Source organism: Pelodiscus sinensis, chromosome 17, assembly GCF_052426305.1.
Source record: "Pelodiscus sinensis isolate ZL-2025 chromosome 17, ASM5242630v1, whole genome shotgun sequence".
In the NCBI taxonomy this organism is placed as follows: domain Eukaryota; kingdom Metazoa; phylum Chordata; order Testudines; family Trionychidae; genus Pelodiscus; species Pelodiscus sinensis.
This window is the reverse complement of record NC_143068.1, coordinates 14608349-14633334: the sequence shown is the minus strand read 5'-3', so window position 1 is coordinate 14633334 and position 24986 is coordinate 14608349. Positions and strand designations below refer to the sequence as shown.

At 44.3% G+C, this 24986-nt stretch overlaps 1 protein-coding gene across 1 annotated transcript; it reads left to right on the top strand.

The window, feature by feature from the left end:
• NELFCD (negative elongation factor complex member C/D) lies at positions 1–24846 on the top strand. Its single transcript, XM_075901128.2, has 15 exons — positions 1–282; positions 4937–5052; positions 5213–5322; positions 6873–6982; positions 8014–8121; positions 9915–10067; positions 12926–13056; positions 14386–14551; positions 15263–15397; positions 17379–17518; positions 19213–19327; positions 19719–19814; positions 20036–20176; positions 20624–20753; positions 21637–24846. The coding sequence occupies exons 1-15, from the start codon at positions 217–219 to the stop codon at positions 21669–21671; spliced, it is 1752 nt and encodes a 583-aa protein (XP_075757243.1). The 5' UTR covers positions 1–216; the 3' UTR covers positions 21672–24846.
• Positions 24847–24986: the final 140 nt, after the last annotated feature.

The window sequence follows — 24986 nt, the reverse complement described above, 5'->3', positions numbered from 1 at the left end:
GCCACGCGGGCCTAGCCCCGCCCCTCTTCCCGGCGCGTGCGGAGCGGCCAGGCCTCCTCGGCTTCCTCTCCGCCCAGTCCCTGGGGGCCGCCCCCGCCTTCACACGCGGCTCCTGACAGGGCACCCTCCCCTTCCCCCACCAACCAGGTCTTCTTCCGCCGGCGGAGCCGCGCTGGGAGGGGCTGTTTCGCTCGGAGGTGGCAGCGGGAGGAGCCCATGGAAGAAGCTGACTTCTTCAGCGGCAGCGCGGCCGAGTGGGGGGACGATACGGATGGAGGGGCGGTGAGAGCCGGAGGCGGGCCGCGGCGGGGGATAGACCTGGGGGAGCGGAGGGGCGTGTGTGCGGGGGGAGAACCCGTGTCCCCTGGTAACTAGGGTGACCAGCAGAGGTGACTCCTGGGAGCGATCGGGCGGTGCCTCGCCCCCCGACCCTGTCAGAATCGTACTCCCTGACCCTTGTGGCGGGCTCCCGACCCTCCGCCCCCCCAGGCATCGGTCGCTACTGGTGACCAGATAGCAAGTGCGAACAACACAATGTGGGGGGATCGGGCGGGTGGAGAATCGTCACGTGGCTTAGGTGTTGAGCTACTTAACCGGTTAAACAAATTGCTTAGCTGGTTAACTTTTTAGGCCGTTTTTACAACCCTACCCCGCTCACCCTGTGCTCTGTGCAGCGCCCCCCCCCCCACTTGCTGCAGGGCAGGGGGACAGGAACCAGTGCTGGGGGGGGGGGCGGTTTAAAACCTGGTTGCCCTCAGCACCATCTCTAGGGTGCCACCTTTATTAGAGGCAGCAGGGGGAGGGGGGAATAGGAGATGCTGCTGCAAAGCAGCCCGTGTCTGCAGGGATCCCAGTGGGGAGCTGCTCTCCCTCCACCACGGCCAGGGGCTGTTGCCACCAAGCAACCCCTGTTCGTGGTGGCCAGGGGCTGCTGTCTGGGCCCAGCCCTGGCCACCACGAACAGAGGCTTCTCTGGCACCAGCTCCTGTTCACGGTGGATAGAGTTGTCCGCCACAAACAGGGCCTGCTGGACTCAGTGTGAGCCGGACTGAGCAGTGTTGCCTCATGCTGATCACTGTGCTTCTGCATGTTAAACGTAGTAATAGTCTAGAGTACTGGTCTCCAACCTTTTTAAACCTAAGATCACTTTTTAAATGTCAGGACAAGCCAAGATCTACCCCATCCTTTCCCCAAGACCCCACCCCTTCCTTGAGGCCCCACCCTCTCTCCATCACTTGCTATCCCCAGCCCTTATACACTCTCACTAGGTTGAGACAGGAGGTGTGGGCTCTAGGGTGGGAACGAGGTATTTGGGTGTGGGAAGGGGTGAGGTGTGCAAGCTCTGGGAGGGAATTTGGATGCAGGAGGAAGTGGAGAAGGGGATGCTGGCTTCAGGAGTGTTGGGGTCAGGTGGAGGTTTGGGGTGCTGAGCAAGCCACAGGTTTGTGGATGTGTGGGGGTGCAGGAGTTTGGGTTGGGATTTGTGAGGGACTCAGGGCAGGGAGGTTGGGAGTGTGATGGGCCCAGGACACAGATTTGTGGTGTGTGGCTAGTGCAGGAGTGTTGTGGTAGAAGACTGAGGATGTGAGGGTGCAGGTGTTTGGGAATGTGAGAGGCTCAGGACAGGGGATTCCAGTGTATGATAGGCTCAGATTTGAGGTCTGGGGTATGTGTGCAGGATTGTTACGATGCTGTGGCCAGATGGGGCTTGGCCCCAAATGGGGGCTTGCTGGCCTGGCTTCATTTTTAAATAAAATTTTATGTCAAACAAAAGGTTTCAGCATTGTCTTTATTTATGAGAGGGACAGGGAACTTGTTTTGAGTCAGGGCTCACTGACCCACATAAAAGTCAGTTGGGGCTATGAAAGTGAGATGCAAAAAAAAAAACCAAACCAAAAAAAAAACCCAAGCCTTACTAATGTGGCCCCAACTGTGCTGGTGGAGGCAGGGTGTTAAGGCAGGAGACAGGGTACTCACGGAGGGGTCTGGCCTAGGGGAGGGCCAGCTCGGGCCAGTACCTGGGAATCCTGCAGCTGCGCGCCAGGTCTGGGTCTCAGGAAGCACATGCGCTACTTCTCCCCGCCCCAAACAGCTGGTGCACTTCCTGAACAGCCGTGTCTGTCACACACCGGCAACTTCCTTCCCACTGCTGCCTTCCTATGTGGGGCGGGGGAGTAGGAGTCCCAGGACTGCGCGCCAACTGCAACTACTCCGGAAGCGCGTGCGCCCTACTCTTCCACTCCCCATGACAACGTGCGTTTCCTGAGCAGTTGGAACTTGCATGCAGCCCTGGGACTCCTATTCTTCCCCCGCTCCATCACCCTCCCGGCACAGGAAGGCAGCAGGGAGAAGGGAGTCGCTGGCGCATGACAGACCTGGCTGTTCAGGAAGTATGCTGGCTGTTTGGGGGAGGAGGGAGCAGACCACATACTTCCTGAAACCCCTGATGTGATGCGCAGCTATGGGACTTCACCCCGCAGGAAGCCCGCACTACCTCCATTGTCGCTAGAGGTAGTATCAGTGCAGGCTTTTTCTTGGGGGTGGAGGGAATGGGGGGGGTCCCTGAATGCCTCACGATCAACTGGACGAGTCCCCTTTCCCTCCCCCCCCAATCGACCAGTTGGTGTCCACAGGTCTAGAGACTCTTACTACATTTAAAATGCAGAGCCGCAGCTTGGGTGGCTCCGGGGTCAGTCCCTGCTCCAGTCAACTCCTGGAGCTACCCTCGCTGCAGCTCTGTGGAGCGGCACTTGTAGACTAATCATATAGTCAATACAAAACATCCTTACTGCCATCCAGATCCCTGTTTGCCAGCTCCCTATCAGTGAATGGTGGAGGTCAGTGTTCTCTGTAAGCTGAACATTTGTGTGGCCACTCAGAAGAAATTCAAATGCTGCCCAGCTAATTCGCAGCATGCCCTTCTCTAGGTTTTTTGTTTCTGTTGGTGGTTCACGTAAAATTATTCCACTCATGGATGGAAAAAATCTGCACATGGATGGAAAACTTAGAGGAAATATAGGTGGAGGTCCAGTGACTACTGGTGGGGGTGGATGCAAGACTAGTGGTTGGGCAAAGCTGCAGTGCGTGGGAGCTGGCCACTCCCCCTGCTGGTCTGTCAGCGCAGACCTTGCTTTGTGCCAGTTCTTGGTCACAGATACCCCTCACCCTCTGTCCTGTTTCCAGCCAGCACTGGCTGCTTGCTATCATGACCAGTTATGTGTCACCTCTGCTGCCCACCCATCGGCCCTTCACAGAGCTCCCCTCTACTATACTCTCCCTGCTATGCTTGAGAAGATATGGGTCTGTTCTGGGGGCCCAGCTAAGCATGGATGATGGAGAGCACTGGGAAGGGAGGATTGGTTCCGGTAAGTCAGCCACCCCCATCCTTTTGTGAAAGAGGTGTATCGCCTCTCGTCAGGCAAACCTTAAAGATAAGAAGGTAAATAAAAAGACTCCAGCTACTCAATATTTCTGTTTAACAGGGGCTTAGTCAACTTGATGTTAATTTCAATGGTTGTACTCCTTTAGTTCTGCTTGCCATTCAATTTGCTTGAGTATGAGTAATTTTACCCGGTGTCCTGTATTCAGCATAGGAAAATATGGTCACCCTATAAATGAAAGCTTAAATGTTTAAGAGGAGACATCACCCAAGCAGTGGTGGTCTGTAGTCGCACTGCATGCCCACAAAATCTGTCCCCATATTCCAGACAGACAGAGCCTACATTTCAGGATATTCTCTATAGTAAAAGAAACTGCCAGGAAGCACTCTCTACATGTAGTCTCAGAGAGGTAGCCGTGTTAGTCTGTAACTTGAAAAACAGCAAGTAGTCCTGTGGCACCCTAGAGACTAATTCCAAAAAATATAGTATCATGAGCTTTCCTGGGCAAACCCATGTTTTCATGCTCATCTGAAGAGGTGGGTTTTGCCCACAAAAGTTCATGATACTATATTTGTTAGTCTTTAAGGTGCCACAGGACTACTCGTTGCCTCTGAACATAGAGAGCTTAACACTGAAAGCTTCATTTGAGAGAGCTAGAAATTCTGTGTATCCCACCGACTCCAAAGGAAGCAGCAGTATTAATAGGAGGGAGAGGGAAAATATGGACAATTTGCCCATTTTTAAGAAAAAGTAGGAACACCCACAGAAGGGCTTAAATACAGGATTGTCTCTTTAAAAATGGGTCATCTGTCATCATACCTCCAAATGCCAAGTGAGGAGGGAGGTATGGGGGGGAAAGTAAAGGCAAGCAGGGGGCGTTGGGCAGAATTGGAGTTTGGAGGAGGGTGAGGGGCAGACCCTGAGGAATGGAGTAGGGAAGTTAAATTTAGATTAATTGGCTAATCGAGTAGTCGATTAGTTGATAAGGGCACCTCCACCTTTGAAGTGAAGCAACAGCCTCAGGGCTATTGCTACACTTCAAAGACGAAAGCACTGCAGGTAGCACGGGACCAGTGGGAGACTGCTTGAGTCCCCCACTGGTCCTGTGTTCCCCCACAGCGTTTCAAAGGTGGCAGCACCGCATGGAGCCCGGGGTCAGCTGGGGACTGCTCAGCTGACCCCAGGCTCCATGTGACACTGCTACTTTGAAATGCTGCAGGGATCCTGGCGTCAGGCTCCATGTGACACTGCTACTTTGAAATGCTGCAGGGATCCCGGTGTCAGGCTCCATGTGACATTTCAAAGCAGCAGTGCCGCATGGAGCCTGAGGTCAGTGGGGGAGTCCCCAGTTGACTCCGGCCTGCATGCGGTGTTTCAAAGGGTCAGCACTACATCGAGCCTTTTTTTCCCTAAATATAGTAAGTGTTGTGCTTTCTGCTGTGATTAGTGTATGCACCTCTATGAGCAACAAGCAAGATATTTAAAATGTAACTAGAATACTAGAAAAAACAAATGTAAACAAGAAATAACTGCTCTGATTCTATGTTTGTAAACAGCAGGATGATGAGTATGGAGAAGGAGAAGATGATGCTGAAGTCCAACAAGAATGTTTGCATAAATTTTCTACTCGCGATTATATAATGGAGCCCTCTATATTTAACACTTTAAAAAGGTAAGTGTAAAACATTACAACATGAACATGTAAGTAAGTGTGTGAAAATGATACATGAGCACATTGTTCTGCCTTTATATAGGGGTAGAGTACTCTCTTTTTTTTTTTTTTTCATTTAGTTTTGAAATTAACTCTTTTTTTTTTTTTTCACCTTTGTTAGGTATTTCCAGGCAGGTGGCTCTCCAGAGAATGTTATCCAACTGCTGTCAGAGAATTATACTGCGGTGGCACAAACTGTAAATCTACTGGCAGAATGGCTCATTCAAACAGGTATACTAGAATGGCCTAACATTGTCTTTTGTAGGTTTTATATATATATATATATATCAGAAACCTTGGAACTATTAGTAGATTATATACAAAAGGTGGATTAAGGCCCAAGCTGCTGTTCTAAATATACGTGACTAAATTCATTTTTTGCCTTGAATCCTGATATATCTGATAAGAATATTTTTTATTTCCACTTTTGTGTAATTATGTGATAGCTGTCTAATAGCACACAATTGTACCCAAGGGATGAGTGAGATATTGTGATGACGAACACTAAAATACTAAAATTGTAGTATGGAAGGAGCTTTTCTATATTAGACTTTCTGTCTATTATTTTAATTCTATGTACAGAAAATAGTGTTTGGGTAGTGTTGTGATAGATACTCTAAAAATACCTAAAATCTTCTTATAGCATAATTAATGTTGATTTAACTACATTGTAGTTGCAGCCTATTTTTTGTGGACCAGTTAAATGTACAATTTTGTAAATGTAGTTCTCCAAAGTACTGATTGAGAGTGAAATTCTTTACTATCAAATTTTCTGGGATTTCTACAGTTCTTCCTCTTAAGGGGCAACTTCAGTGTTAATTTTTGCTGGATCTTTGCAATGGTGTAAGTAGAAGGTGAAATCTACATCTTTGTAGATTCAAATGTAACAAGTACAAAAAGAATATATGCACACTGCTGGAAATGCCTTAAATCACTGAGATCACAGTACGGATACTAGGGATGTAAAATCCCAGTTAGTCACTTAACCTGTTAAATGTTAGGCTTATCTAACCTAACAGTCCCGAGCCCATGGGGCTCCTGCCCCCAACCCTGTGCTGGGACGGGGCTGCTGTCAGCACCCACCTTCCACCAGAAGAGCCCCTGTCTACAGCGGGCCCAGGTTCCCCGACGGGCTGCTCCAGGCGTCAGAGCAGCCTCTGTTTGCAGTGAGCCCCCTATCCATGGCAGGCAGGAAACTGCTCCAGTACCCAGTGGTTACTGGTTGACCAGTAATGATCACCCATTTAGGGTAATGCTTTCTGGTTAACCAGTTAACCTTTCACATCCCTAACACAAACTGGTTACTTGGTTACATATTATTCAAAAGGAAGGTTGGTGGGTATGTATTTTAACGTATCAAATGGGAAGCAGCTGATTTTTAATTTGTAGGCATGTAGCTTCACTGTCTATTCTCCATATGCTTTCTTGTGAGCAGACAAGATAAGTACATTTCATTATCAGCCTATTTAGGAGTCTCATAAATATCAATGCCCAGCTTGCTCATATGAGTGGAGAAGACAAGTTAAGAAAAAAAATAGTGTAACCTGCACATGTGTATGCCTGTTCTCCTAAAAACTGGTAGATCTGTGTTTAGGAAAGCGATCCTTCAAATCTGATCTAACATTGCTTGATATCCCTCTTTTGGTTTTTGAATACTGTCTCCCTTTTTGCCTCTTTGCTAATTTGTTAAATGGCTTCTGTTTTGTTGTTATAAAAACTTCAAGGAGTTGTTACCACTCTTACAGTTTAAATTCCATCCAGTGACATTTCCTTTCTTGCAGGTGTTGAGCCAGTGCAGGTTCAGGAAACCGTAGAAAACCATTTGAAAAGTTTACTCATCAAACACTTTGACCCTCGGAAAGCAGATTCCATCTTTACAGAGGAAGGAGAGGTAATGTATAGAATACATATGGCCAGGTACAGACTAACTGCTTAGTGGCCAACCTGAGGGTGCCATAATCAGACAGCATGTCTCTGAGTTCAGCTTTATAAGGTTATATCTATTTAGACCGGGGGGTGGACAAAATACAGCCTGGATTCACTGTCTTGCTGCCCAGCAAGAGCCTCAGGTAGGCTTTCTGTCTACTGCATCCCTGTACACCATTCAAAGTGGCCAGCTTCAGGGGCCAATGTGTGCATCTCTGCGTACCCCAAAGAGGGAGCTTCTCTAACTGCTCCTGCCCCCAGCATAATCTCTGAGCCGTGCTTGTGGCAAGCGCCCACAGTGCACAGAGATACACACAGCCTCCACATCCAGCCACTTTGAGTGGCATGTGGGGTCACATTAGGCCAGGAGCCGCCATGGGTAAACGTCTACTTGACCAGAGCCTACATCTGGCACCCCACAACCTCCTGCACCCCAACTTCCTGCCACAGGTCGCAATCCAAACCCTCTGTATCTTGCTCCTGCACGCCCCCCTACACCAGTCTTCCAGGTCAGAATCCTATCCTCTATCCAAACTCTTAGATCCCCAATCACCTACCCCGTTTCCTTTCTGCACCCAACCTCCATTCCAGACACCGCACCTCCTCCATTAATATAATGGAAGAGTAATACCATTGACCACTTACCAAATTCTTGGTGTGTGTCTCTCCCCACCCCCACCCCCCCATTTCAAATACAGGGATTCAAATACAAATGGGAGAAAACTAGCTTCCTCTTTAATACTTTTTTTAAAAACTAGCTTTCTGTTAAATTTATTCTGCACATCTAAGAAGTCTTGTAGGTTCATTTAGACAGTGGAAACTGCTCAATGTTAAATAGATTTTGTTTTGTTACAAGGTTCCAATGTAGCTGTTTTTCTTTCAAGACTTTTGAAAGATAACCTTAAGAATGGAATCTGGTGGATTCCATAAATGTTTACATTGCTTTATAGTGCCACAAAAAAAATCAGTTTCTTTCTGTCTCTGTAATTTTTGCAGACTCCAGCCTGGCTTGAGCAAATGATAGCACATCCTACATGGAGAGATCTTTTTTACAAACTGGCTGAAGCCCATCCAGACTGCCTAATGCTTAATTTTACTGTCAAGGTAATCAATACTAGAGTCTAATAAATAGAAATTGTTTCGGTAATAAGCTGATTCTTCCTCCGTTGCATGCCAGCTGTAACCTTCCCTAATCTCTTGGACATTCATATTAGCAGGGCTCGCCAAGCCGCGGTGAGCCCCGCTCGCTAGCTGCGCGGTTCAACATGCTGCGCATGCGCTGATCGCGCTGCAGCACCGTGTCAGGCTATAATCTACTCGCCACGGGCGAGTGGATTACCTAAATTGTCGAGCCCTGCATATTAGTACTATTTATAATATTGTTAAATCTGTGCATTTTAGATGTCTATTTTCTATGGAAAGAATGTTGTGTATTGCATGTTGGAAATATTTTTCTTTTAGTGTGACAGCTAAATCAAGGCTCAAAGACACTAATCTACATGTATGATTATTAATAGTAAATTGGCTACAAATAAAGTGTAACAATCTAAACCATCCTCATTATGACTGCCAATTAATTAGTGGGACTTCTTTAAAGGAAGCTTGTTGTTTATGAAATACAATGTACTGAAATCTATAGCATTCTGTTTAATTGAAGAGCAGGTATTTGTACAGGCTTTTCCGCAGTGTACTTCACCATATGTTTTTAGAAGGGTCACTTTTGTCAGGGGACCCATTCTTGATTACCTCCTTAAACCACTTGCAAGGGTGCCAAGAGTTATGGTGTGTTGTTGTGGTGTAGGAAGACTGACCAACAACCCATTTCATGTAGATTACAGAACAGCTGTCTGATTGTTAACCTTATTTTAAAAAAATATGTATAATATATCAAGAAATAGTCTCCTGGCTTTCCTATATGCATGCAGACAAGCCAGGAGACTAACTTTTCCATGAACAAAAAACAGGATTATGTAGTACTTTAAAGACTAACAAGATGGTTTGTTAGGTGATGAGCTTTTGTGGGCCAGACCCACGTGAACATGTGTGTTCATTTTTTTGATTGTATCTTTTGGTATATATGTTCATGCCAGTTTTCTTCCACAATTTGATCTGAGGAAGTGGGTCTGGCCCACGAAAACTCATCACCTAATAAACCGTCTTGTTAGTCTTTAAAGTGCTACATAGTCCTGTTTTTGTTTCAGCTAGACCAGACTAACACGGCTACATTTCTATTACTATTCTCCATGAACTTTTTTTGTGTAAAGTTTTATAGGCAACATAATGGTCCCAGATAGCAAGAGAATGCTCAATTAAGAAGCTTAATTCACTTCATGAGTGATTCTTACATTTTATACAAACTACTTTGACAATTCATGACATTAGCGAAATCCTTCACTGAATTACATATTCATATTACATACTAATTATTTGACCGGGAATGAAAATGCATTATTTTGATAGTATGTGCTGTAGGTGTGTTTTTTTTTTTTTAAGGTAGTACAGGGAATGTTAATGACTGAGATTTATCCACCTTCCATTATCTTCATATTTTTGAGATAATGCCTAGATGCTGTTTATTATTTATTTGTATTATCTGATTTCCATGGACTGAATCATAGGACAGGAAGGGACCTTGAGGGATCATCTAGTCAAGTCTCCTGCACTCATAGCAGGATTTCTAGACCATCCCTGACATGTGTTTATCAAACTTGCTCTTAGAGATTTTTAAGAATAGAGATTCCATAAGCTCCCTAGGCAATTTATTCCAGTGCTTAACCACCCTGACACCCTGAAGTGTATACAGAGTCATTTAGCATTCTTTGTGGTGTAATTTCATCCTATCTTGTTGAGATGTGCTGAAATATAAAAATAATTTTAAGTGTTGTTTATTGTTGTAGCTTATATCTGATGCTGGTTATCAAGGGGAAATAACCAGTGTATCCACAGCATGTCAGCAATTAGAAGTCTTTTCTCGAGTGTTACGTACTTCTCTGGCTACAATTTTAGATGGAGGGGAAGAAAACCTTGAAAAGAATCTCCCAGAGTTTGCAGTAAGTGTCTTTACATTTTGTCAAAAGGAATCTCGCTGCTTCTTGGGTGATAAAGGAGGTATAGAAAATTCAATGTGTCTTCAGAATGTTGTGAAATGGTTATGCAGTCTGGTTTATGGGCCACCCAAAAAAACTATAGCTCAAGAGTTGTAAATTGTAAACAATGTATAGTGTTCAGAGTCTGGGTCTCTCTAGGGTTGCATGAGCTGCTGAGAGAACGCTTTTATAGGATTATTAGTCTAAATAATGGGAAGGTGAAGAAGTCCCATGGGAAGGTGAGGAATGTTAGAACCACTAAAGTCCTGATCAACACATGATATCAGTTGACAGGTGGGTATCAGTAGTGGCATAATTGTAGTTGCTCTAGAAAATCTGGATTGAGATGGATGTTGCCTATGATGCAGGACTTCAGGGCAGTGACTCTTGGAAGTTCTTCAGCACCCAACAGTGTGTTTGAATTGAAGTGTTAGGGAAACTTCATTAGAGATGACAGGATTTGTGCATATCATTTTCTATTATTAAAGTGACAGACTTTATATGAGTTTGTGTTGTCTAGGAGAGGATTGGGCAGTACAAGATGCGTTTCTGATGAAAGTCTGGGACTGGGCATTTGCTGGCGTTCTGTTACTAAATTAAATCTCATTAATCAGGGTTTACATCTTTGGGAACGTTGTAGTAACAATGTTGTCTGTGTTGTGGCATTGTCTGTACTAAGTATGTTAAGGACTGGTTGACTATCCGATAAGCAAATGCTTATTGGATAGTCCAGTCAACTAGTCGATTACCCCCCTTGCTGCCTCTATCAAATAGAGGCAGCAAAGCAGGGGGAGGGAGAGAGGGTACTTCAAAGTGGCAGCGCTGCACGGAGCTGACCCTTGGCTCCATGTGTCACTGCCCCTTTGAAATGCTGCCACGGCGTTGCGAAGGGGCAGTGCCGCACAGAGCCCAGGATCAGCTGTGTAGCACTGCCCCTTTGAAACACTGAGCGGAGCCCGGTATCAGCTGGGGAGTCCCCAGACCATGGGTTCTGTGAAAATGCTTCATGGAGCCCAGGATCAGTCCCCAGCTGACCCCGGGGAACTCCCTAGCTGATCTTGGGCTCACTGCAGCATTTCCACAGAACCCAGAGTCAGCTGGGGAGTCCCCAGCTAATCCCAGGCTCCATGCGGCGCTGCCGCTTTGAAATGCCGAGTGGAGCCCGGGTTTCAGCTGTGGAGTCCCCAGCTGACCCCAGGTTCTGTGGAAATGCTGCGCAGAGCCCAGGATCTGTCCCCAGCTGATCCTGGGCTCTGCATGGAATTTCAAAGCAGCATTGAAGCATGGAGCCCAGGATCAGCAGGGGACACTGAGTCCTTGGATCACCCTAAGCTCCATGAGGGCACTTCCACTTTGAAATGCACAAGAGCCCCTGCTTGGGCTCTTGTACATTTCAAGAAAGGAATGCGGAACTCCCTGTACAGCACAGGGCCAGCGGGAAGTCCTGCTGACTCCTGGCTCCATGCAGGTGCTTCAGCTTTGAAATACACAGTTGCCCCCAGGAACTCTTGTGCATTTCAAAGGGTAAGCGCCCCTGTGGAGCCTGGAGTCAGTGGGACTTCCCACTGGTCCTGCGCTGCACACGAAGTTCTGCATTCCTTCCTTGAAATGTACAAGAGCCCCAACGGGGGCTCTTGTACATTTCAAAGGAGGAATGTGGAAGTGCCTGTGGAGTAGTCGATGGAAATTCCATCGACTACTCAACTAGTAAATTACTCATTAGTTAACATTCTTAGTATGTACCTTCTCTGGTAAGAAGGGGAGTATTTATATACTTCTTCCATTATCAGCTCTTTGAAGTCACCCTCATGGAGAGAAATACATATACTAGTTCAAATTGAATTCTTCTGGGGCTAACAGACAAAGGAAATAGTTCTGGATAAAAGCCTGGGATTTAATCTTCCTCGGAACCTTCTTCCTGTTCCAGTAAATGGACAGGACCCTTATTTCCTGGAGGACCCCAGTGCTTAGCGGGGCGTTGGAAGTACTTGGCCTACTGGGACCTCATAAGAATTTGTGCTTGTTCTGAAGTTCTAATGAATTTGTAATCCCAAGAATGCCCTCTAGGATGGGAATATTAAAAGATAGCGCCTGCCAAAGCCCACATGAGAATTGGGATGACCGCTGGTAGCTTATTAGTGTGAGGGGTGTTGTTTTTAATATGTTTTATTTTAAGAATAAATGAGGATTGCTTAGGAAAAAAAGTGTGGTAATTTATACCTGAAGCAATTATACTATTATCTGTTCTGAAGAGAAAGCAGGCAGGTGTCTTACCTAGGGCAACCTTTCTGTGTTGGGAATTACACAATAAAGTCATCGGAACTGTGCAGTATGAGAATACTCCTAACAGAAGAGAGAGATGTGTGTGTCCATTCAAGAGAGACAACAGTTGGGGAGCGGGATACCTGAGGGTGGGTGCCCTTGGTGTACCACTGAGCACAAGTACAGATGCAATTGAACTGTGACAAGTACGTGTTGTTTCTTCAAAATATTGTAGTGAAGTTTGTAGAGTTTAATGCTAATTCATTCTCTAAATTTAGAGAGAGAAATACTGGACAGCCATGAGATCTGGAAGCTGAGAGAGAACTCCAAGAAACTTTTTATGTTGGGTACCAAAATGAAGCAGGAACTCTAAATCTAGCTTGTCCTGAAATAGCATACACAGGTGTCATTCTTCACTGGATTTTCTGTGGTATCACCTTCGATTTACATTATATCTTACTCAGTTATTCAACCCCATTAACTAACCAGGCAATACATGTGTTGAAAGTGACCCAGATTTTTCAGCCTGGCCAATAATATCTCCCTGAATGTGTTCACAGAAAATGGTTTGTCACGGAGAACACACATATCTCTTTGCTCAGACTATGATGTCCATATTAGCCCAAGAAGAGCAAGGTGGGTCTGCTGTGCATAGGATTGCTCAGGAGGTTCAGCGATTTGCTCATGAGAAGTAAGTCTTTGTTAATTTGTCTTTCTCACACAAGCAGGATGTCATTGGTAAAAGTATACTCATCCATAAAATGTCATCTTTGCCCATTCTTGACTGACAGAGAATTCCTAGATTACTTCATCCTACTCATAGAAGGATAAAGCTGCACAGTAAAAGAGCTACTCTGGTACAGTCAAGAAGCAGATATTTACAGAGTAACAAAAGAACCCTGTGCCTTGTATTGGAATACCTGAAATAATTAATTCTTTTATAATTACTAATATTGATGTTCTGACTGGTAAAAACTTAAAATATCCTATGTGAATTGGGGATGTTAGATAGCAGGTAATACAATAGTTGACTAACTGCATGAATTCTTAGTGGTTAGTCAACTATTCTGTAGTCCCCAGGGGTGGGGCCAGCAGCCAGTGTGCTCTGGCTCCACTCCTAGGGAGCTCCCTGCCACCCCGTGCTGCTTCCTCTGTATCAGAGGCGGCAGTGTGGGGCGGCAGAGGGGAGCTTATCCACGATGGGAGCCAGTTTAAAAACCATTTCCACTACATGCATCTGATGAAGTGGGTCTTTGCCCACGAAAGCTTATGCTCCAGTAAATCTGTATAAGAACTCCTCGTCGCTTTTTTAGTTTAAAAACCAGCTCCCTTGCAAACTGGCTGCCTCCCATCCCTGTCCACAGGGGGTCCCAGCTTCCCACGGACAAAGGCTGCTGGGGGCAAGTGGCTGGCTATGGACAGCGGCTGCTCCAGCAGCAGCCCCTATCCATGGGCTGAGCTCCGCGTGGACAGAGGCTGCTCCAGTCATGAAGCAACCTCTGCCCATGGCGAGCCAGGTGCTGGGCAGAGGCTGCTTTGTGGCAGCCTCCTCTGTCATCGTTCTCCACGCCTCCCTCCTTCCCCCCCCACCTCCGCCCATGCTGCTGCCTCTGATAGAAGAAGCAATGGGCGGGGCAGGCAGTACTGTGGAACCAGTGCTGGGGGGAACTGGCTTTTAAGCCGCCCCCCCAGCTCTGGCGCCTGCTTAACTCTCCCCCCACTCCCCGCTGCCTCTGTATCAGAGGCAGCAAGGGGGGAGGAAATAGAAGTAGTCGATTAGCTTAACCTATAAACCTAGGCTTATTGGTTAATTGTATACTTGACTGCATGTTCACATCCCTAATGTGAATCTTTTATTTCCTACTTATTCTAGCCACATTTGTATTATCTTACTAAGGCTGTCTTCTGCACACGGTTGCTAGATTATTCTATCTATGTGTTTCTGAGGCTAAAATTAACATGTATGAATTTTCCTTATAAGAAAAATATAATGCCCATGTCTGTCTTGCTCTTTACCAAGAGGCCATGATGCTAGTCAGATCACTTTAGCCCTGGGTACTGCAGCCTCTTATCCTCGAGCGTGTCAAGCACTTGGAGCCATGTTATCCAAAGGAGCTCTGAATCCAGCAGACATCACAGTCCTATTCAAAATGTTTACAAGCATGGACCCACCTCCAGTAGAACTGGTTCGTAGTTACCTCTTTTTACTGTTAAGTTTCTCTTTTTATTTCTTTGTTAGTAGTAGTGATATTAAAAAGCATTTATTCAAGTTAATGTGTAACTGCTGAAATGTGTGTTTATTCTAGTAACCGAGTAACTGCTGCTGTGGGGGGGGTGAGGGCTGAGCTGCCAGTAACTGTGCATGTTAACCAATGAGCCCAGGTTCATCGGTTAACCATGTACAGGGTTACACTTTCACATCCCTAGTCATTAGCATCTCAGAGCCTTAATCAGGGCTTCAGGCCCCATTGCACAATGTGCTATACAAGCACCAAAATAAGACATGATAGTAAAAGCTGCTCCTTGCTAGCACTGAGTTACTCAGCATAGAGTAAGGGATACAGAAATTTGAGCATGCTATTTATAGCATCTAATTGTGAATGCTTTTAGAACACTTTCCAGATGTTGAATATAGAAAAGATCTATTAGGCCAAAGTTTAAAAAATGACTTACAGTTTTATATCTCCAGTCTATTATGGTCACAGTTAGTTACAGGTGGAAATGGTACTCTTTAGATTTCTAACTACTTGATTATGTGTGGAGTTCAAGTAATAAACAGGAAAATTTAATGTCTGTGCTATTCGTTGTATCCTTCACTTTGTGCTAACAGTTTGATTTGGTCCCCTTTAAAAATATGACAAATATGCATTATTGAACCCTATTCTTTTCCTTCACAGATTCGAGTACCCGCATTTCTTGACCTTTTTATGCAATCACTATTTAAGCCAGGGGCTAAGATCAATCAGGACCATAAACACAAGTATATCCACATATTAGCATATGCAGCCAGTGTGGTAGAGACATGGAAAAAGGTAACATCATAGTCTTTGTGCAGTAGTTCAAGTCAATGCATTAATATAAATAAATTTAAGGAAAATCCAGACTTATTTGTTCCATAAAATTAGTGCACCTGAGTTCTCAGAAGAGTTAAATGCTCCCAGCTCCAACTGAAAAAGTGGGAATCATAGAATCATAAAACACTAGAACTGGAAGGGACATCGAGAGGTCATCAAGTCCTCATGGCAGGACCAAGTACATTCCTGATAGATGTAGAACTCCAGGTCTTCTGTAGATTAGATCAGTAGAGTAAAAGTTTGGAATTAGATGTTTGCCATTATATCCTATAGTACAGGGGTGGGCAATAATGTTTGATGGGGGGCCACTCCAAGATTTTGGAAAGTGATCAAGTGCCACACTCTTCCTTGATATTAATGGAGGAGGTGCAGAGTCTGGGATGGAGGTTGGGTGCAGAAGGGAGCTTGGGGTAAGGGATTCAGGTGCAGGAGGGCCTGTGATGTCTGGAATGGAGTTTGGGTGAAGGAGGCAATGGTAACCTGGGACACGGGATTGGGGTGCAGGGGTTTGGGTTGTGACCTAGGGAAGGGGCTTGGGGTGCAGGGTTTGGGTTGAGACCTAGGGCAGGGGTTATAGTGTAGTAGTTTGGTTTGTGACCTAGGGCAGGAGAGGATTGTGGCCTGGGGCAGGAGATTGGAGTGCAGGGTCGGGGAGGGGGTATGGGCTCAGGAGGGAGGCAGAGGGTTTGGGTTATGTGGGGTAACGGGATAACATTGGGGGGGGCGAGGGCTGGGAGGGAAGGGATTAGGGTGCCAGAGGCAGGCTCTGGCCAGGAGACTTACCTATGAGACTCACATTCAGCAGCCCAGCACGTTTCTCAGGCAGGAGCCTGCCCCTGCTCACCCCCCTCCAGGTTGCAGGGGCCATGTGGAGGGAGTCTGGCAGGGGAGGGGGGGAGTGGTGCTTTGTGTGGGTGCCTGTTCTTGAAACAGGCAGCTCCCACTGGGCAAAAACCAGCCAATGGGATTGTGCTGGGGGTAGGAACAGCTTGTGAAGCATCACTGTCCCCTTCCCTATGCTGACAGTTTGTGAAACACAAAAGGCCCAGTAGCCACTTTTCTGAGCCACGTGTAGGGGTGGGGTAAGCAGAGGAGTCTGCCTGAGGCTCCCTGCTGCATCCTCAGGCCAGATTCAGTGGCTTGGCAGGCTGGATCCAGACCACAGAGGGTGTTTTTCCCAGGCACGCTCTAGTAGCAATTACAGGTCAGTGCTATGCTAGAAAATCTGAACTCTCCTTTTAAAAGCAAATTTAATTAATTTAAAATTATGAAAATAATCCTGGTAATAATACAAGAAAAACATTCTTAATACTTTATACTCATCTATACGTTTGTTAATTCACAAATTGTATATACATTTCAGAATTGACAAAGGTAAAGCTAGGTGAGGATATGTCTACACTGCAGAATTTTTTTGGAAAAAGCCGTTTTTCTGAAGAAACTTCATTTACGTATACACTGCTATCGCGTTCTTTCGAAAAAAAAATCAAGAGAACAGGGTTTTTTTTCCAACATTGGTAAATCTCTTTCTATGAGGAAGAAGCCTTTTTCCGAAAGAGCTCTTTCAGAAAAAGGTGTGTGTGGACGGGGAAGAGGGAGTTCTTTTGAAAGAAGAGGAAAGAGGAAAAAGCACAGGTGCCCTGGTGGCCACTGCATCCATAGTAATCACATCTTAAATGCGAGATAGCGTACATTCAGTGTGGATGCTATCTTTCGAAAAAGCAGATTGCTTTTTCAATGCGCTTTTGCTGTGTAGATGCTCTCTTTTGGAAGAAGTGTTTTTGGAACATCTCTTCTGGAAAAGCTTCTTCCTAAAGAAACCTGCAGTCTAGACATAACCTGAGAGACATGTCCTATAATAATTATTTCTCTAAATAGCCAACAATTCCCAGTAAATTCTCAACTCTTGCATTCAGAGCATAATTTGAAATATTTTCAGAACAAGAGAGTAAATATAAACAAAGATGAGCTCAAATCGACTTCGAAAGCTGTTGAAACTGTTCACAATCTGTGCTGCAATGAGAACAAAGGCGCTTCAGAGCTGGTTGCAGAACTGAGCACCCTCTACCAGTGTATCAGGTAGGCTGAAAGTCTGTCCCTGAGCTGAAACTCCTTTCTGTTAACAAGAAAGTACAGTTTACATTGTAATAAAAGAAAGCAAATGATGCAGGCTGCAGTTTGCTCTGTTTTATATTTTTAATGCTACACGTCACTGGCTTCAGAGGATTGTTACTTAGATGTCTCCTGTCTCTCCTTGTATCTCTTTTCCTTCTGTATTTTATAATGTAGTTGCACTGAGAGAACATGTTTTTCTGTGGAATGCCTTCAGTCTTCAGAATTTCTGTTCGTGAGGAGGTGTATTTCTCAGTAATAATTCTTGAGGTAATTGCTGTGTTTTGGATAGATAACTAGGACCCCAAAAGAAACTTTCTGGGAATGCTGAACTGGGAAGCTATTGCTGTCTCTGTTGACCGCTTACTCTGCCAGAGCAGTTGCTTTCTGTTGGCCAGTATTAGAAGTACCATAATTCTGAATATATATGTGAAAAAAGTGTCTTATCACCTCATTTGCAAGATGCAAGTAGTAGGGATGTCAACATATAGATGACTACACAATTAACCAATAAGCCTGGGTTTATCAACTACATGCATTCCCTCCTTGCTGCCTCTGCATCTGCCCCTGTGCTGCCGCCTCTGATAGAGAGGTAGCAGGATGGAGGATGAGGGGGACAGGCAGGAGCCAGAATATGCAGGAAGCCTGCTCTCTGGCTCCACTGACCCGCCTGCCCACCTCTTGCTGCCTCCTGTAGAGGCAGGGGAGTAGGCAGAAGCTGGTGCTGGGGAGAGGTGGCTTAAAAGTTGGTTTCCCCCAGCACTGCCTCTGGTGCTGGTTCCCCTCACCTCGTGCTGCTACCTCTATCAGAGGCAGCAGTGTGGGGGCGTGGGGGGGGGGGGAGATTTGTCACGAAGTAGCCTCTGTCCATGGCAGGTCCAAGCTCCCCACGGACAGAGGCTGCTCCAACACAGCAGCCCCTGTCTGTGGGAGGGGCCCGAGCTCCACACAAACAGGGGCTGCTGCCACCCCACACACCCCAGGTTGCATCAGAGGCAACAGTGTGGGGTGGTAAGCGAGCTGATCTGCATAGGAAGCTGGTTTTTAAGTCGGCTCCCCTTGCTGAGTGGCTCCTGCCTCTAATGGAGAGGCAGCAATGTGGGATAGCAGTGGGCTCTCTGAGAATGGGACCATAGTGCACTGGCTGCCAGCCCCGCCTCCGAGGACTTTCAAATTTCATGTGATTAAACAACTTTTCAATTACATTACATCTAACATCCCTAGTAAGCAACATTGGAGCTCCAAATATGCCCCATTGGGATCAGTCTCTAATCAAGTCAGTGTGGTTTCCCTCCGTTTTATTACTCCAGTACAACTCCTGAGTAGCTTGATGGGAATATTCTTGGGCCTGCTCAGCCTTACAGTAGATTACATGGAGAGAGATTTTCTTGACCACCTTGTATGGGACATACCATTGTCTGCTATGGGGCCATCCTCGTGAAGGGAAAATACATTTCTTTAGGCTGCATGTCTCTCTTTACTTTATCAGTGGAGCCTGTTCTGAACATGCTGGTAGCAGGAAGAGTATTTCTTTTCCTCTCTTATTAATTCCAATCTAAGCTAAATATGAAACTTTTAGATGGATTATAGGCAAGACTAAGACCCCACTTTAGAATGTAGTATCTAAAATCAGCTTGTCTAATGGTGCTTATTCTATTTAGGTTTCCTGTGGTGGCAATGGGTGTATTGAAGTGGGTGGACTGGACAGTGTCGGAACCACGATATTTTCAGCTTCAGACTGATCACACTCCAGTGCATCTGGCGTTACTGGATGAGGTAATATCTTAAGGGACATATTGTATGTTGATGAAAATGGCATTTTTTAGGTTTGTGAGTGGAATGATTCTAAAGATCTGCTCCAAAGTCCACTGAAGTCACGCACCGGATTTTATCAGTCAGTTTACTGGAACCTAGTGAACTTATTGAAATGGATCCATCTCCATATCCTGAGTTAACTGCTTGGTACCATGTCATGGAATTGCCTGGGGCAAATCCCACTGAGTGGGCCACTCTAGACACCAAAGGGATGAAAGGCAGTTTTATATATCCAATGCTAAAGGATTTCTCTATTGAGCACTGGCTCAGTAACTGAAAATATAAATCTGCTTAAGTAACTGTCTTTTAAATTGGAAGTAGTGGTGATCTTAATGCTGCCTCATGTTTGCAGATCAGCACATGCCATCAGTTGCTCCACCCCCAGGTTCTGCAACTTCTTGTCAAGCTCTTTGAAACAGAACACTCTCAACTTGATGTCATGGAACAGGTGATACTTAAATGGTTTGTTCTTTGTGTTGTTCCTTATCTGCTAGTTAGATTCATATGCACTGATCTTGCTGCCCCACTATTCCAATAAAGCTTGCTTCAGGAGTATTGTGTCATAAAAAATTACTGGACCTGAATTGATAGAGATGAACAATAACACCTTTTTTAGAAGGTGATTCTGATTCAAACGCATGACTTTTTTCCCCTCTCTTGTCTTTTCAGCTAGAATTGAAGAAAACCCTTCTGGATAGAATGGTTCACTTACTCAGTCGAGGATATGTCCTACCTGTCGTTGGTTATATTCGCAAGTGTCTGGAGAAACTAGACACAGACATCTCACTCATTAGATACTTTGTTACTGAGGTCAAATGCTCACTTTCATACATGTAGCTCCTTTTGTTGGTTTTGCTTTGAAAAGGGACAACTAACGTAGACCCCAGTGAGATTTAATGTAGGTTTTATATCTGTTTAGATTAGACCACTGGTTGAGATTAGTAACTGCTGATTTTATAAATACTTCAAGACATACCAGATTCTGAAAGGTTTATTTAGCACTGGACACGCACTAGGACATGGGGCACGGTTGTCAGAGGGCAGGTGTTCCTGTAGTGATCTAAACAGACATCAGCAAGCTTATGCATCTCTGAACGGTGTCAATACATAGCCTAAGCTACTGCTGGAGACTAAAGATGGTGTAAAAAATGTGAATTAGTAACATACCATTAGTTTGATTTAAGGGAGGTGGGTGACCCAAGTCAATATACCAATCACCAAACTGGAGCAGTAACCCATAGTTTTCTGACTTCTCAGGTTCTCGATGTAATTGCTCCTCCATATACCTCAGATTTTGTGCAGCTTTTCCTTCCAATCTTGGAGAATGAAAGCATCGCAGGCACTATTAAAACGGAAGGTGAACATGACCCTGTCACAGAATTCATAGGTAAGAAGTGTTTGTTCTCTCTCCACTCATGTTACATTCTGTAGATACTTAATGGGAGGGGGATTACATTTAATGTAATAGAATATATTGTACAGTGATTACTGCATACATTCCTGTTTCCTTTTCCAGGTGGAGAGATTTTCCTTTTCCATGTGGAGAGATTTTCCTTTGGGTACGTCTAGACTACATGCCTCTGTCGCCAGAGGCATGTAGATTAGGCTACCAGACATAGTAAAATGAAGCGGTGATTTAAATAATCGCCGCTTCATTTAAATTTACATGCCTGCTGCGCGGAGCAGACAAACAGCTAAACAGCTGTTTGTCGGCTCAGTGCGATAGTCTGGACGCGTGGAGTGGCGACATCAAAGGTATTTGTCGACCACCCAGGTATGCCTCCTGGAATGAGGTATACCTGGGTGGTGGACAGATACCTTTGATGTCGACACCCGCGCGTCCAGACTATCGCGCTGAGCCGACAAACAGCTGATCAGCTGTTTGTCGGCTCAGCGCGGCAGCCATGTAAATTTAAATGAAGCGGCGATTATTTAAATTGCCGCTTCATTTTACTATGTCTGGTAGCCTAATCTACATGCCTCTGGCGACAGAGGCATGTAATCTAGACGTACCCTTTAACTGGGGATGACTAGATATGACTTCCTTTGAAAGTCCTTCCTCAGTAGTTCTGGAGAGGCTTCTGTATAGCAGCGCAAGTCCCTTCCTATAGTCTCCATGGTACAGTCATGCCTGACACCAAAAAGGGTCAATCTGTTCCCTGGACTTTAAGTAGCTGAACTGTCAAAGTTGGATAATGCAGACTTTGCACAAGAAAGTAGTTCTAATAAAAACATGCTGAACAATTTTTTAAATCTCTTTTTTCTTTAAGCTCATTGCAAATCAAACTTCATTATGGTGAACTAAGGAGCCGAAAAACAAGAATCCAGAGTACCATGAATACTGAGGTTATGGACTATCACTTCTTTTACATGCCTACCACCAGTAGTGTTCTGCAATTAAATAACACAATGGAAGGGTAGAGATGCTTGCTGATCCATACTGTGGAGATCTTCTATTGCATCTTGAGGGAAGGGTCAACCTGTAAGTTGAATAATGCTTCAGGATATCTGTATTAAAAAAGTCAGTTTGCCATCTTAAGCACAGCATGAGAAACAGTCCTATTTCAAGGAATGTTTTTTCAGTTACTTTACAAGCTTGTAGAATTTTTTTTCTACTGACTGTCTATATTATATACAAACGCACACACTCGCTCTATATATATGATAAAAATAAGAAGCTGAAGAATGGAAATCAGTTATAAATAAAAAAAACCCTTCTGCAGACTTTTCTAGTGATGGTAATCCTGAATATTGCAGGCTTTGATCTTGTGATTTGATGAACACGGTTAGTGCTGTGCTTCAGAGAACCCATGATGATTTTTTTTCATTAGTTTCCAGAAGTGAGTATTCTGAATATCCTACAAAATTACTTCCTTAAAAACTATGTATATTATGGAATACAAACTGAATTAAATAATCAAGGCTCGTTTTGTACTGATAAGACACATCTTAGGTGGAAGAAGCTTAATTCAGAATTCTGTTTTTAATTGTGTTAGCTTCATTACCCTGTCAGAGTTGGTACTTCAGTTAAATTATCTGAATATGTATATATAAACACAGTTTGATGTAGCTTTTTATATTACTTTAGCATTTAGTAATTTAGTATAGAGAAATTGAGTGGGAATAAATGTCTGAGATTCTAATTTATTTTTTCATAAACAGTACTTGGACAGAGACCTCTTTTATGGTTAGCTTTTTTAAAACATAACTGTGTCAAATGGTGGTTTTGTTTTGTTATTTTGCACACTTAATCTTGTGCAGGAAAAAAAATAGGGGCACAGAGAAGCTAAACTTGTCATGCCATTTTAAGGAATGTTATCCACATGCCATAATTTCATCCAGATAAATTGCACTTGTAATTAATAATTGGCACAGAATTGTTCAAGGTGACATTCATAAGAAACCAAACCCTCAAAATAACCAGTTAAGTGGATTATAAACTTGTGTTCATGAGTCTCTGGTATTGAGATACTGCAGGCATGAATACACAAGATAACCTGCCTTTTGATTAATGGACTCTGCAGAACTGCAACAACCTTCTTATCTCCCTCGCTGTCCCTAATACAAGTGGGATTCTCCATCAGACTGTAATTAACTTGAGTAGTTAAGTAAAGGGGACAGTGGTTCATAAATGCAATCAGAAAAAGGGCTGCTGCAGTATCTTTGGTTAATTACTACCATAACACTGGGACATTGCACAAAGGTGGTGACTTTTTTGTATAAATAATGCTTCATAGTTGTTTAAATGGAAGGTGCTAGAGCATTCTAAAGTGCTTTGCCAACATTTAAAATTGGAGTATAATAGGTAGAAAGGATAACTTTAACTCTTCCATAAGCTCCCCCTTCTCTGTTTCTCCAACAGAAGTTGTTTGTCTTTATTGTAAAAGCCTTTCCTGGCTAATACCTACCCTACTACCATCTCTCATTTGCTATTCAGACATTAACTCCTGCCTTGGATTGGTCTCCATTGTCCCCTTGTTATCTTGCCAAGCAATCATTTTCATGCTTTGTCCTCTGCTACCCCTCATGGTTGGAAGGAGCTTGCTGTAAACATGAAAATAATCTTACCCTCCTGAAAAATGTCCATTGCTGTGATGCCTACAAAAATGGCTAGGCTACTGGTTTGCTGAGACCAGTGCTTACCACGTGAACCAATATTATTTTTCTGTTCTGCCATCTTGTATCTCTCTCTCATATTACACTTAAATTGTAAGCTTTTGTTCTTTTCATACAGTGCACAGCACAACATACTCTGACATTACTGCCATATAAGTAGCTGTCAATGTGCCTAACACTTTCCATTATACATTTTTTTCCCCAATGGCTTATAACTTTATAACCATTCAGATTGCAGGTCTCCATGCTGCATATTTTGCTCGTGTGAGAATTTTCTCAAACTGTTTCACGGAGATGCTCTAGTGTGTGTTGAAACAAGAATCATGTTATTCTCAGGCAAATACTCTTTACTGTTCCTGTGAAAATGCACACATTTGGCTTCTGAAAATTCAGCTTGCACAGTCAGTTAAGGGTTGTTAAGAGGCTGGCAGTTTTCAGGAGGCACTGAGCATGCTTCTTCCCTGGCTGAAGCAGATGAACAGAACTTACCTTGCAATCGCTGCTCCTGGTCTCTGGAGTGAAAAGAGATGGTTTGCTTTTGTGTTCTCCCTCATTAGTGCCTGGACAATGAGGAGTGGAGGGTAAAAGGGTTTATAATTTATTCTACCTCATTCCTTACCAGTGGTGGATTCACAGAGGCTGACAGCCAATTTCTCCCCATTACTGTTAAAAAGAACCTTAAGGCTGAGCTTTCAAGAGCTAGGAAACATCAAAATTAGAGTTGTTCCTACAACTACATTTTGGCCATTAAGAAAAAGGTCTCTGGTGTGAACCACAAGGGACAAGCTACCTGATGACTTGTGGGGGTCAACTGGCTTCATACTGTGGAACATATATTTTCAGTAAACCTAAAATTAACTGGAAAAAAAACACATTTAAAGAGCCAGGATGCACAGCTGAGCTTACAAGAGTTAGGCAGTGACAGAACTGTGGCTGCCTATGCAACTTTAGTTTGCAGGTATGAATTGTGTAACAACTATTACTTTTGCAGCATTTTAGTGTCCTTGTTTGACTGCTAACAGTAAAGAACACCTCAGAACTAGGAATAGTCTCATTCTATACTGTGTTCAAGAGACAATGCTGCATATTCTAATATGGATCATAGCCAATAGATTATCCTTTGGATTTTGTTAGGCACCTAGTTTAAGATACAGATTTCTCCTTCTCAGATTTGAAAGTAATTATTGGACCTGGTATCACTTTATTAAAGCAGTAACAGTAATGGTGCTAGAGATCAGTGGGGCAATAATGGAGCTAGTAATTTATGAAATGTAATACCCATGTCACTCTGAAACAACTGTAACTGAGGATCAAGCTTTGTCAGTTGTAGGTCACAGGTGAACAATTAAGATTAAAAACAAAACGGTGTGAGCTTGTCCGTTCCTGGACACTGGAAGATCAGCTTCTCCTTTACTTGAGAAGACGGAATGCAGAAGTCAGTAGGTCCCTGCTGTCCTGTAGCATACCTAATCCCTGTTCCACATAAGTGTGACCTTCAGTACAC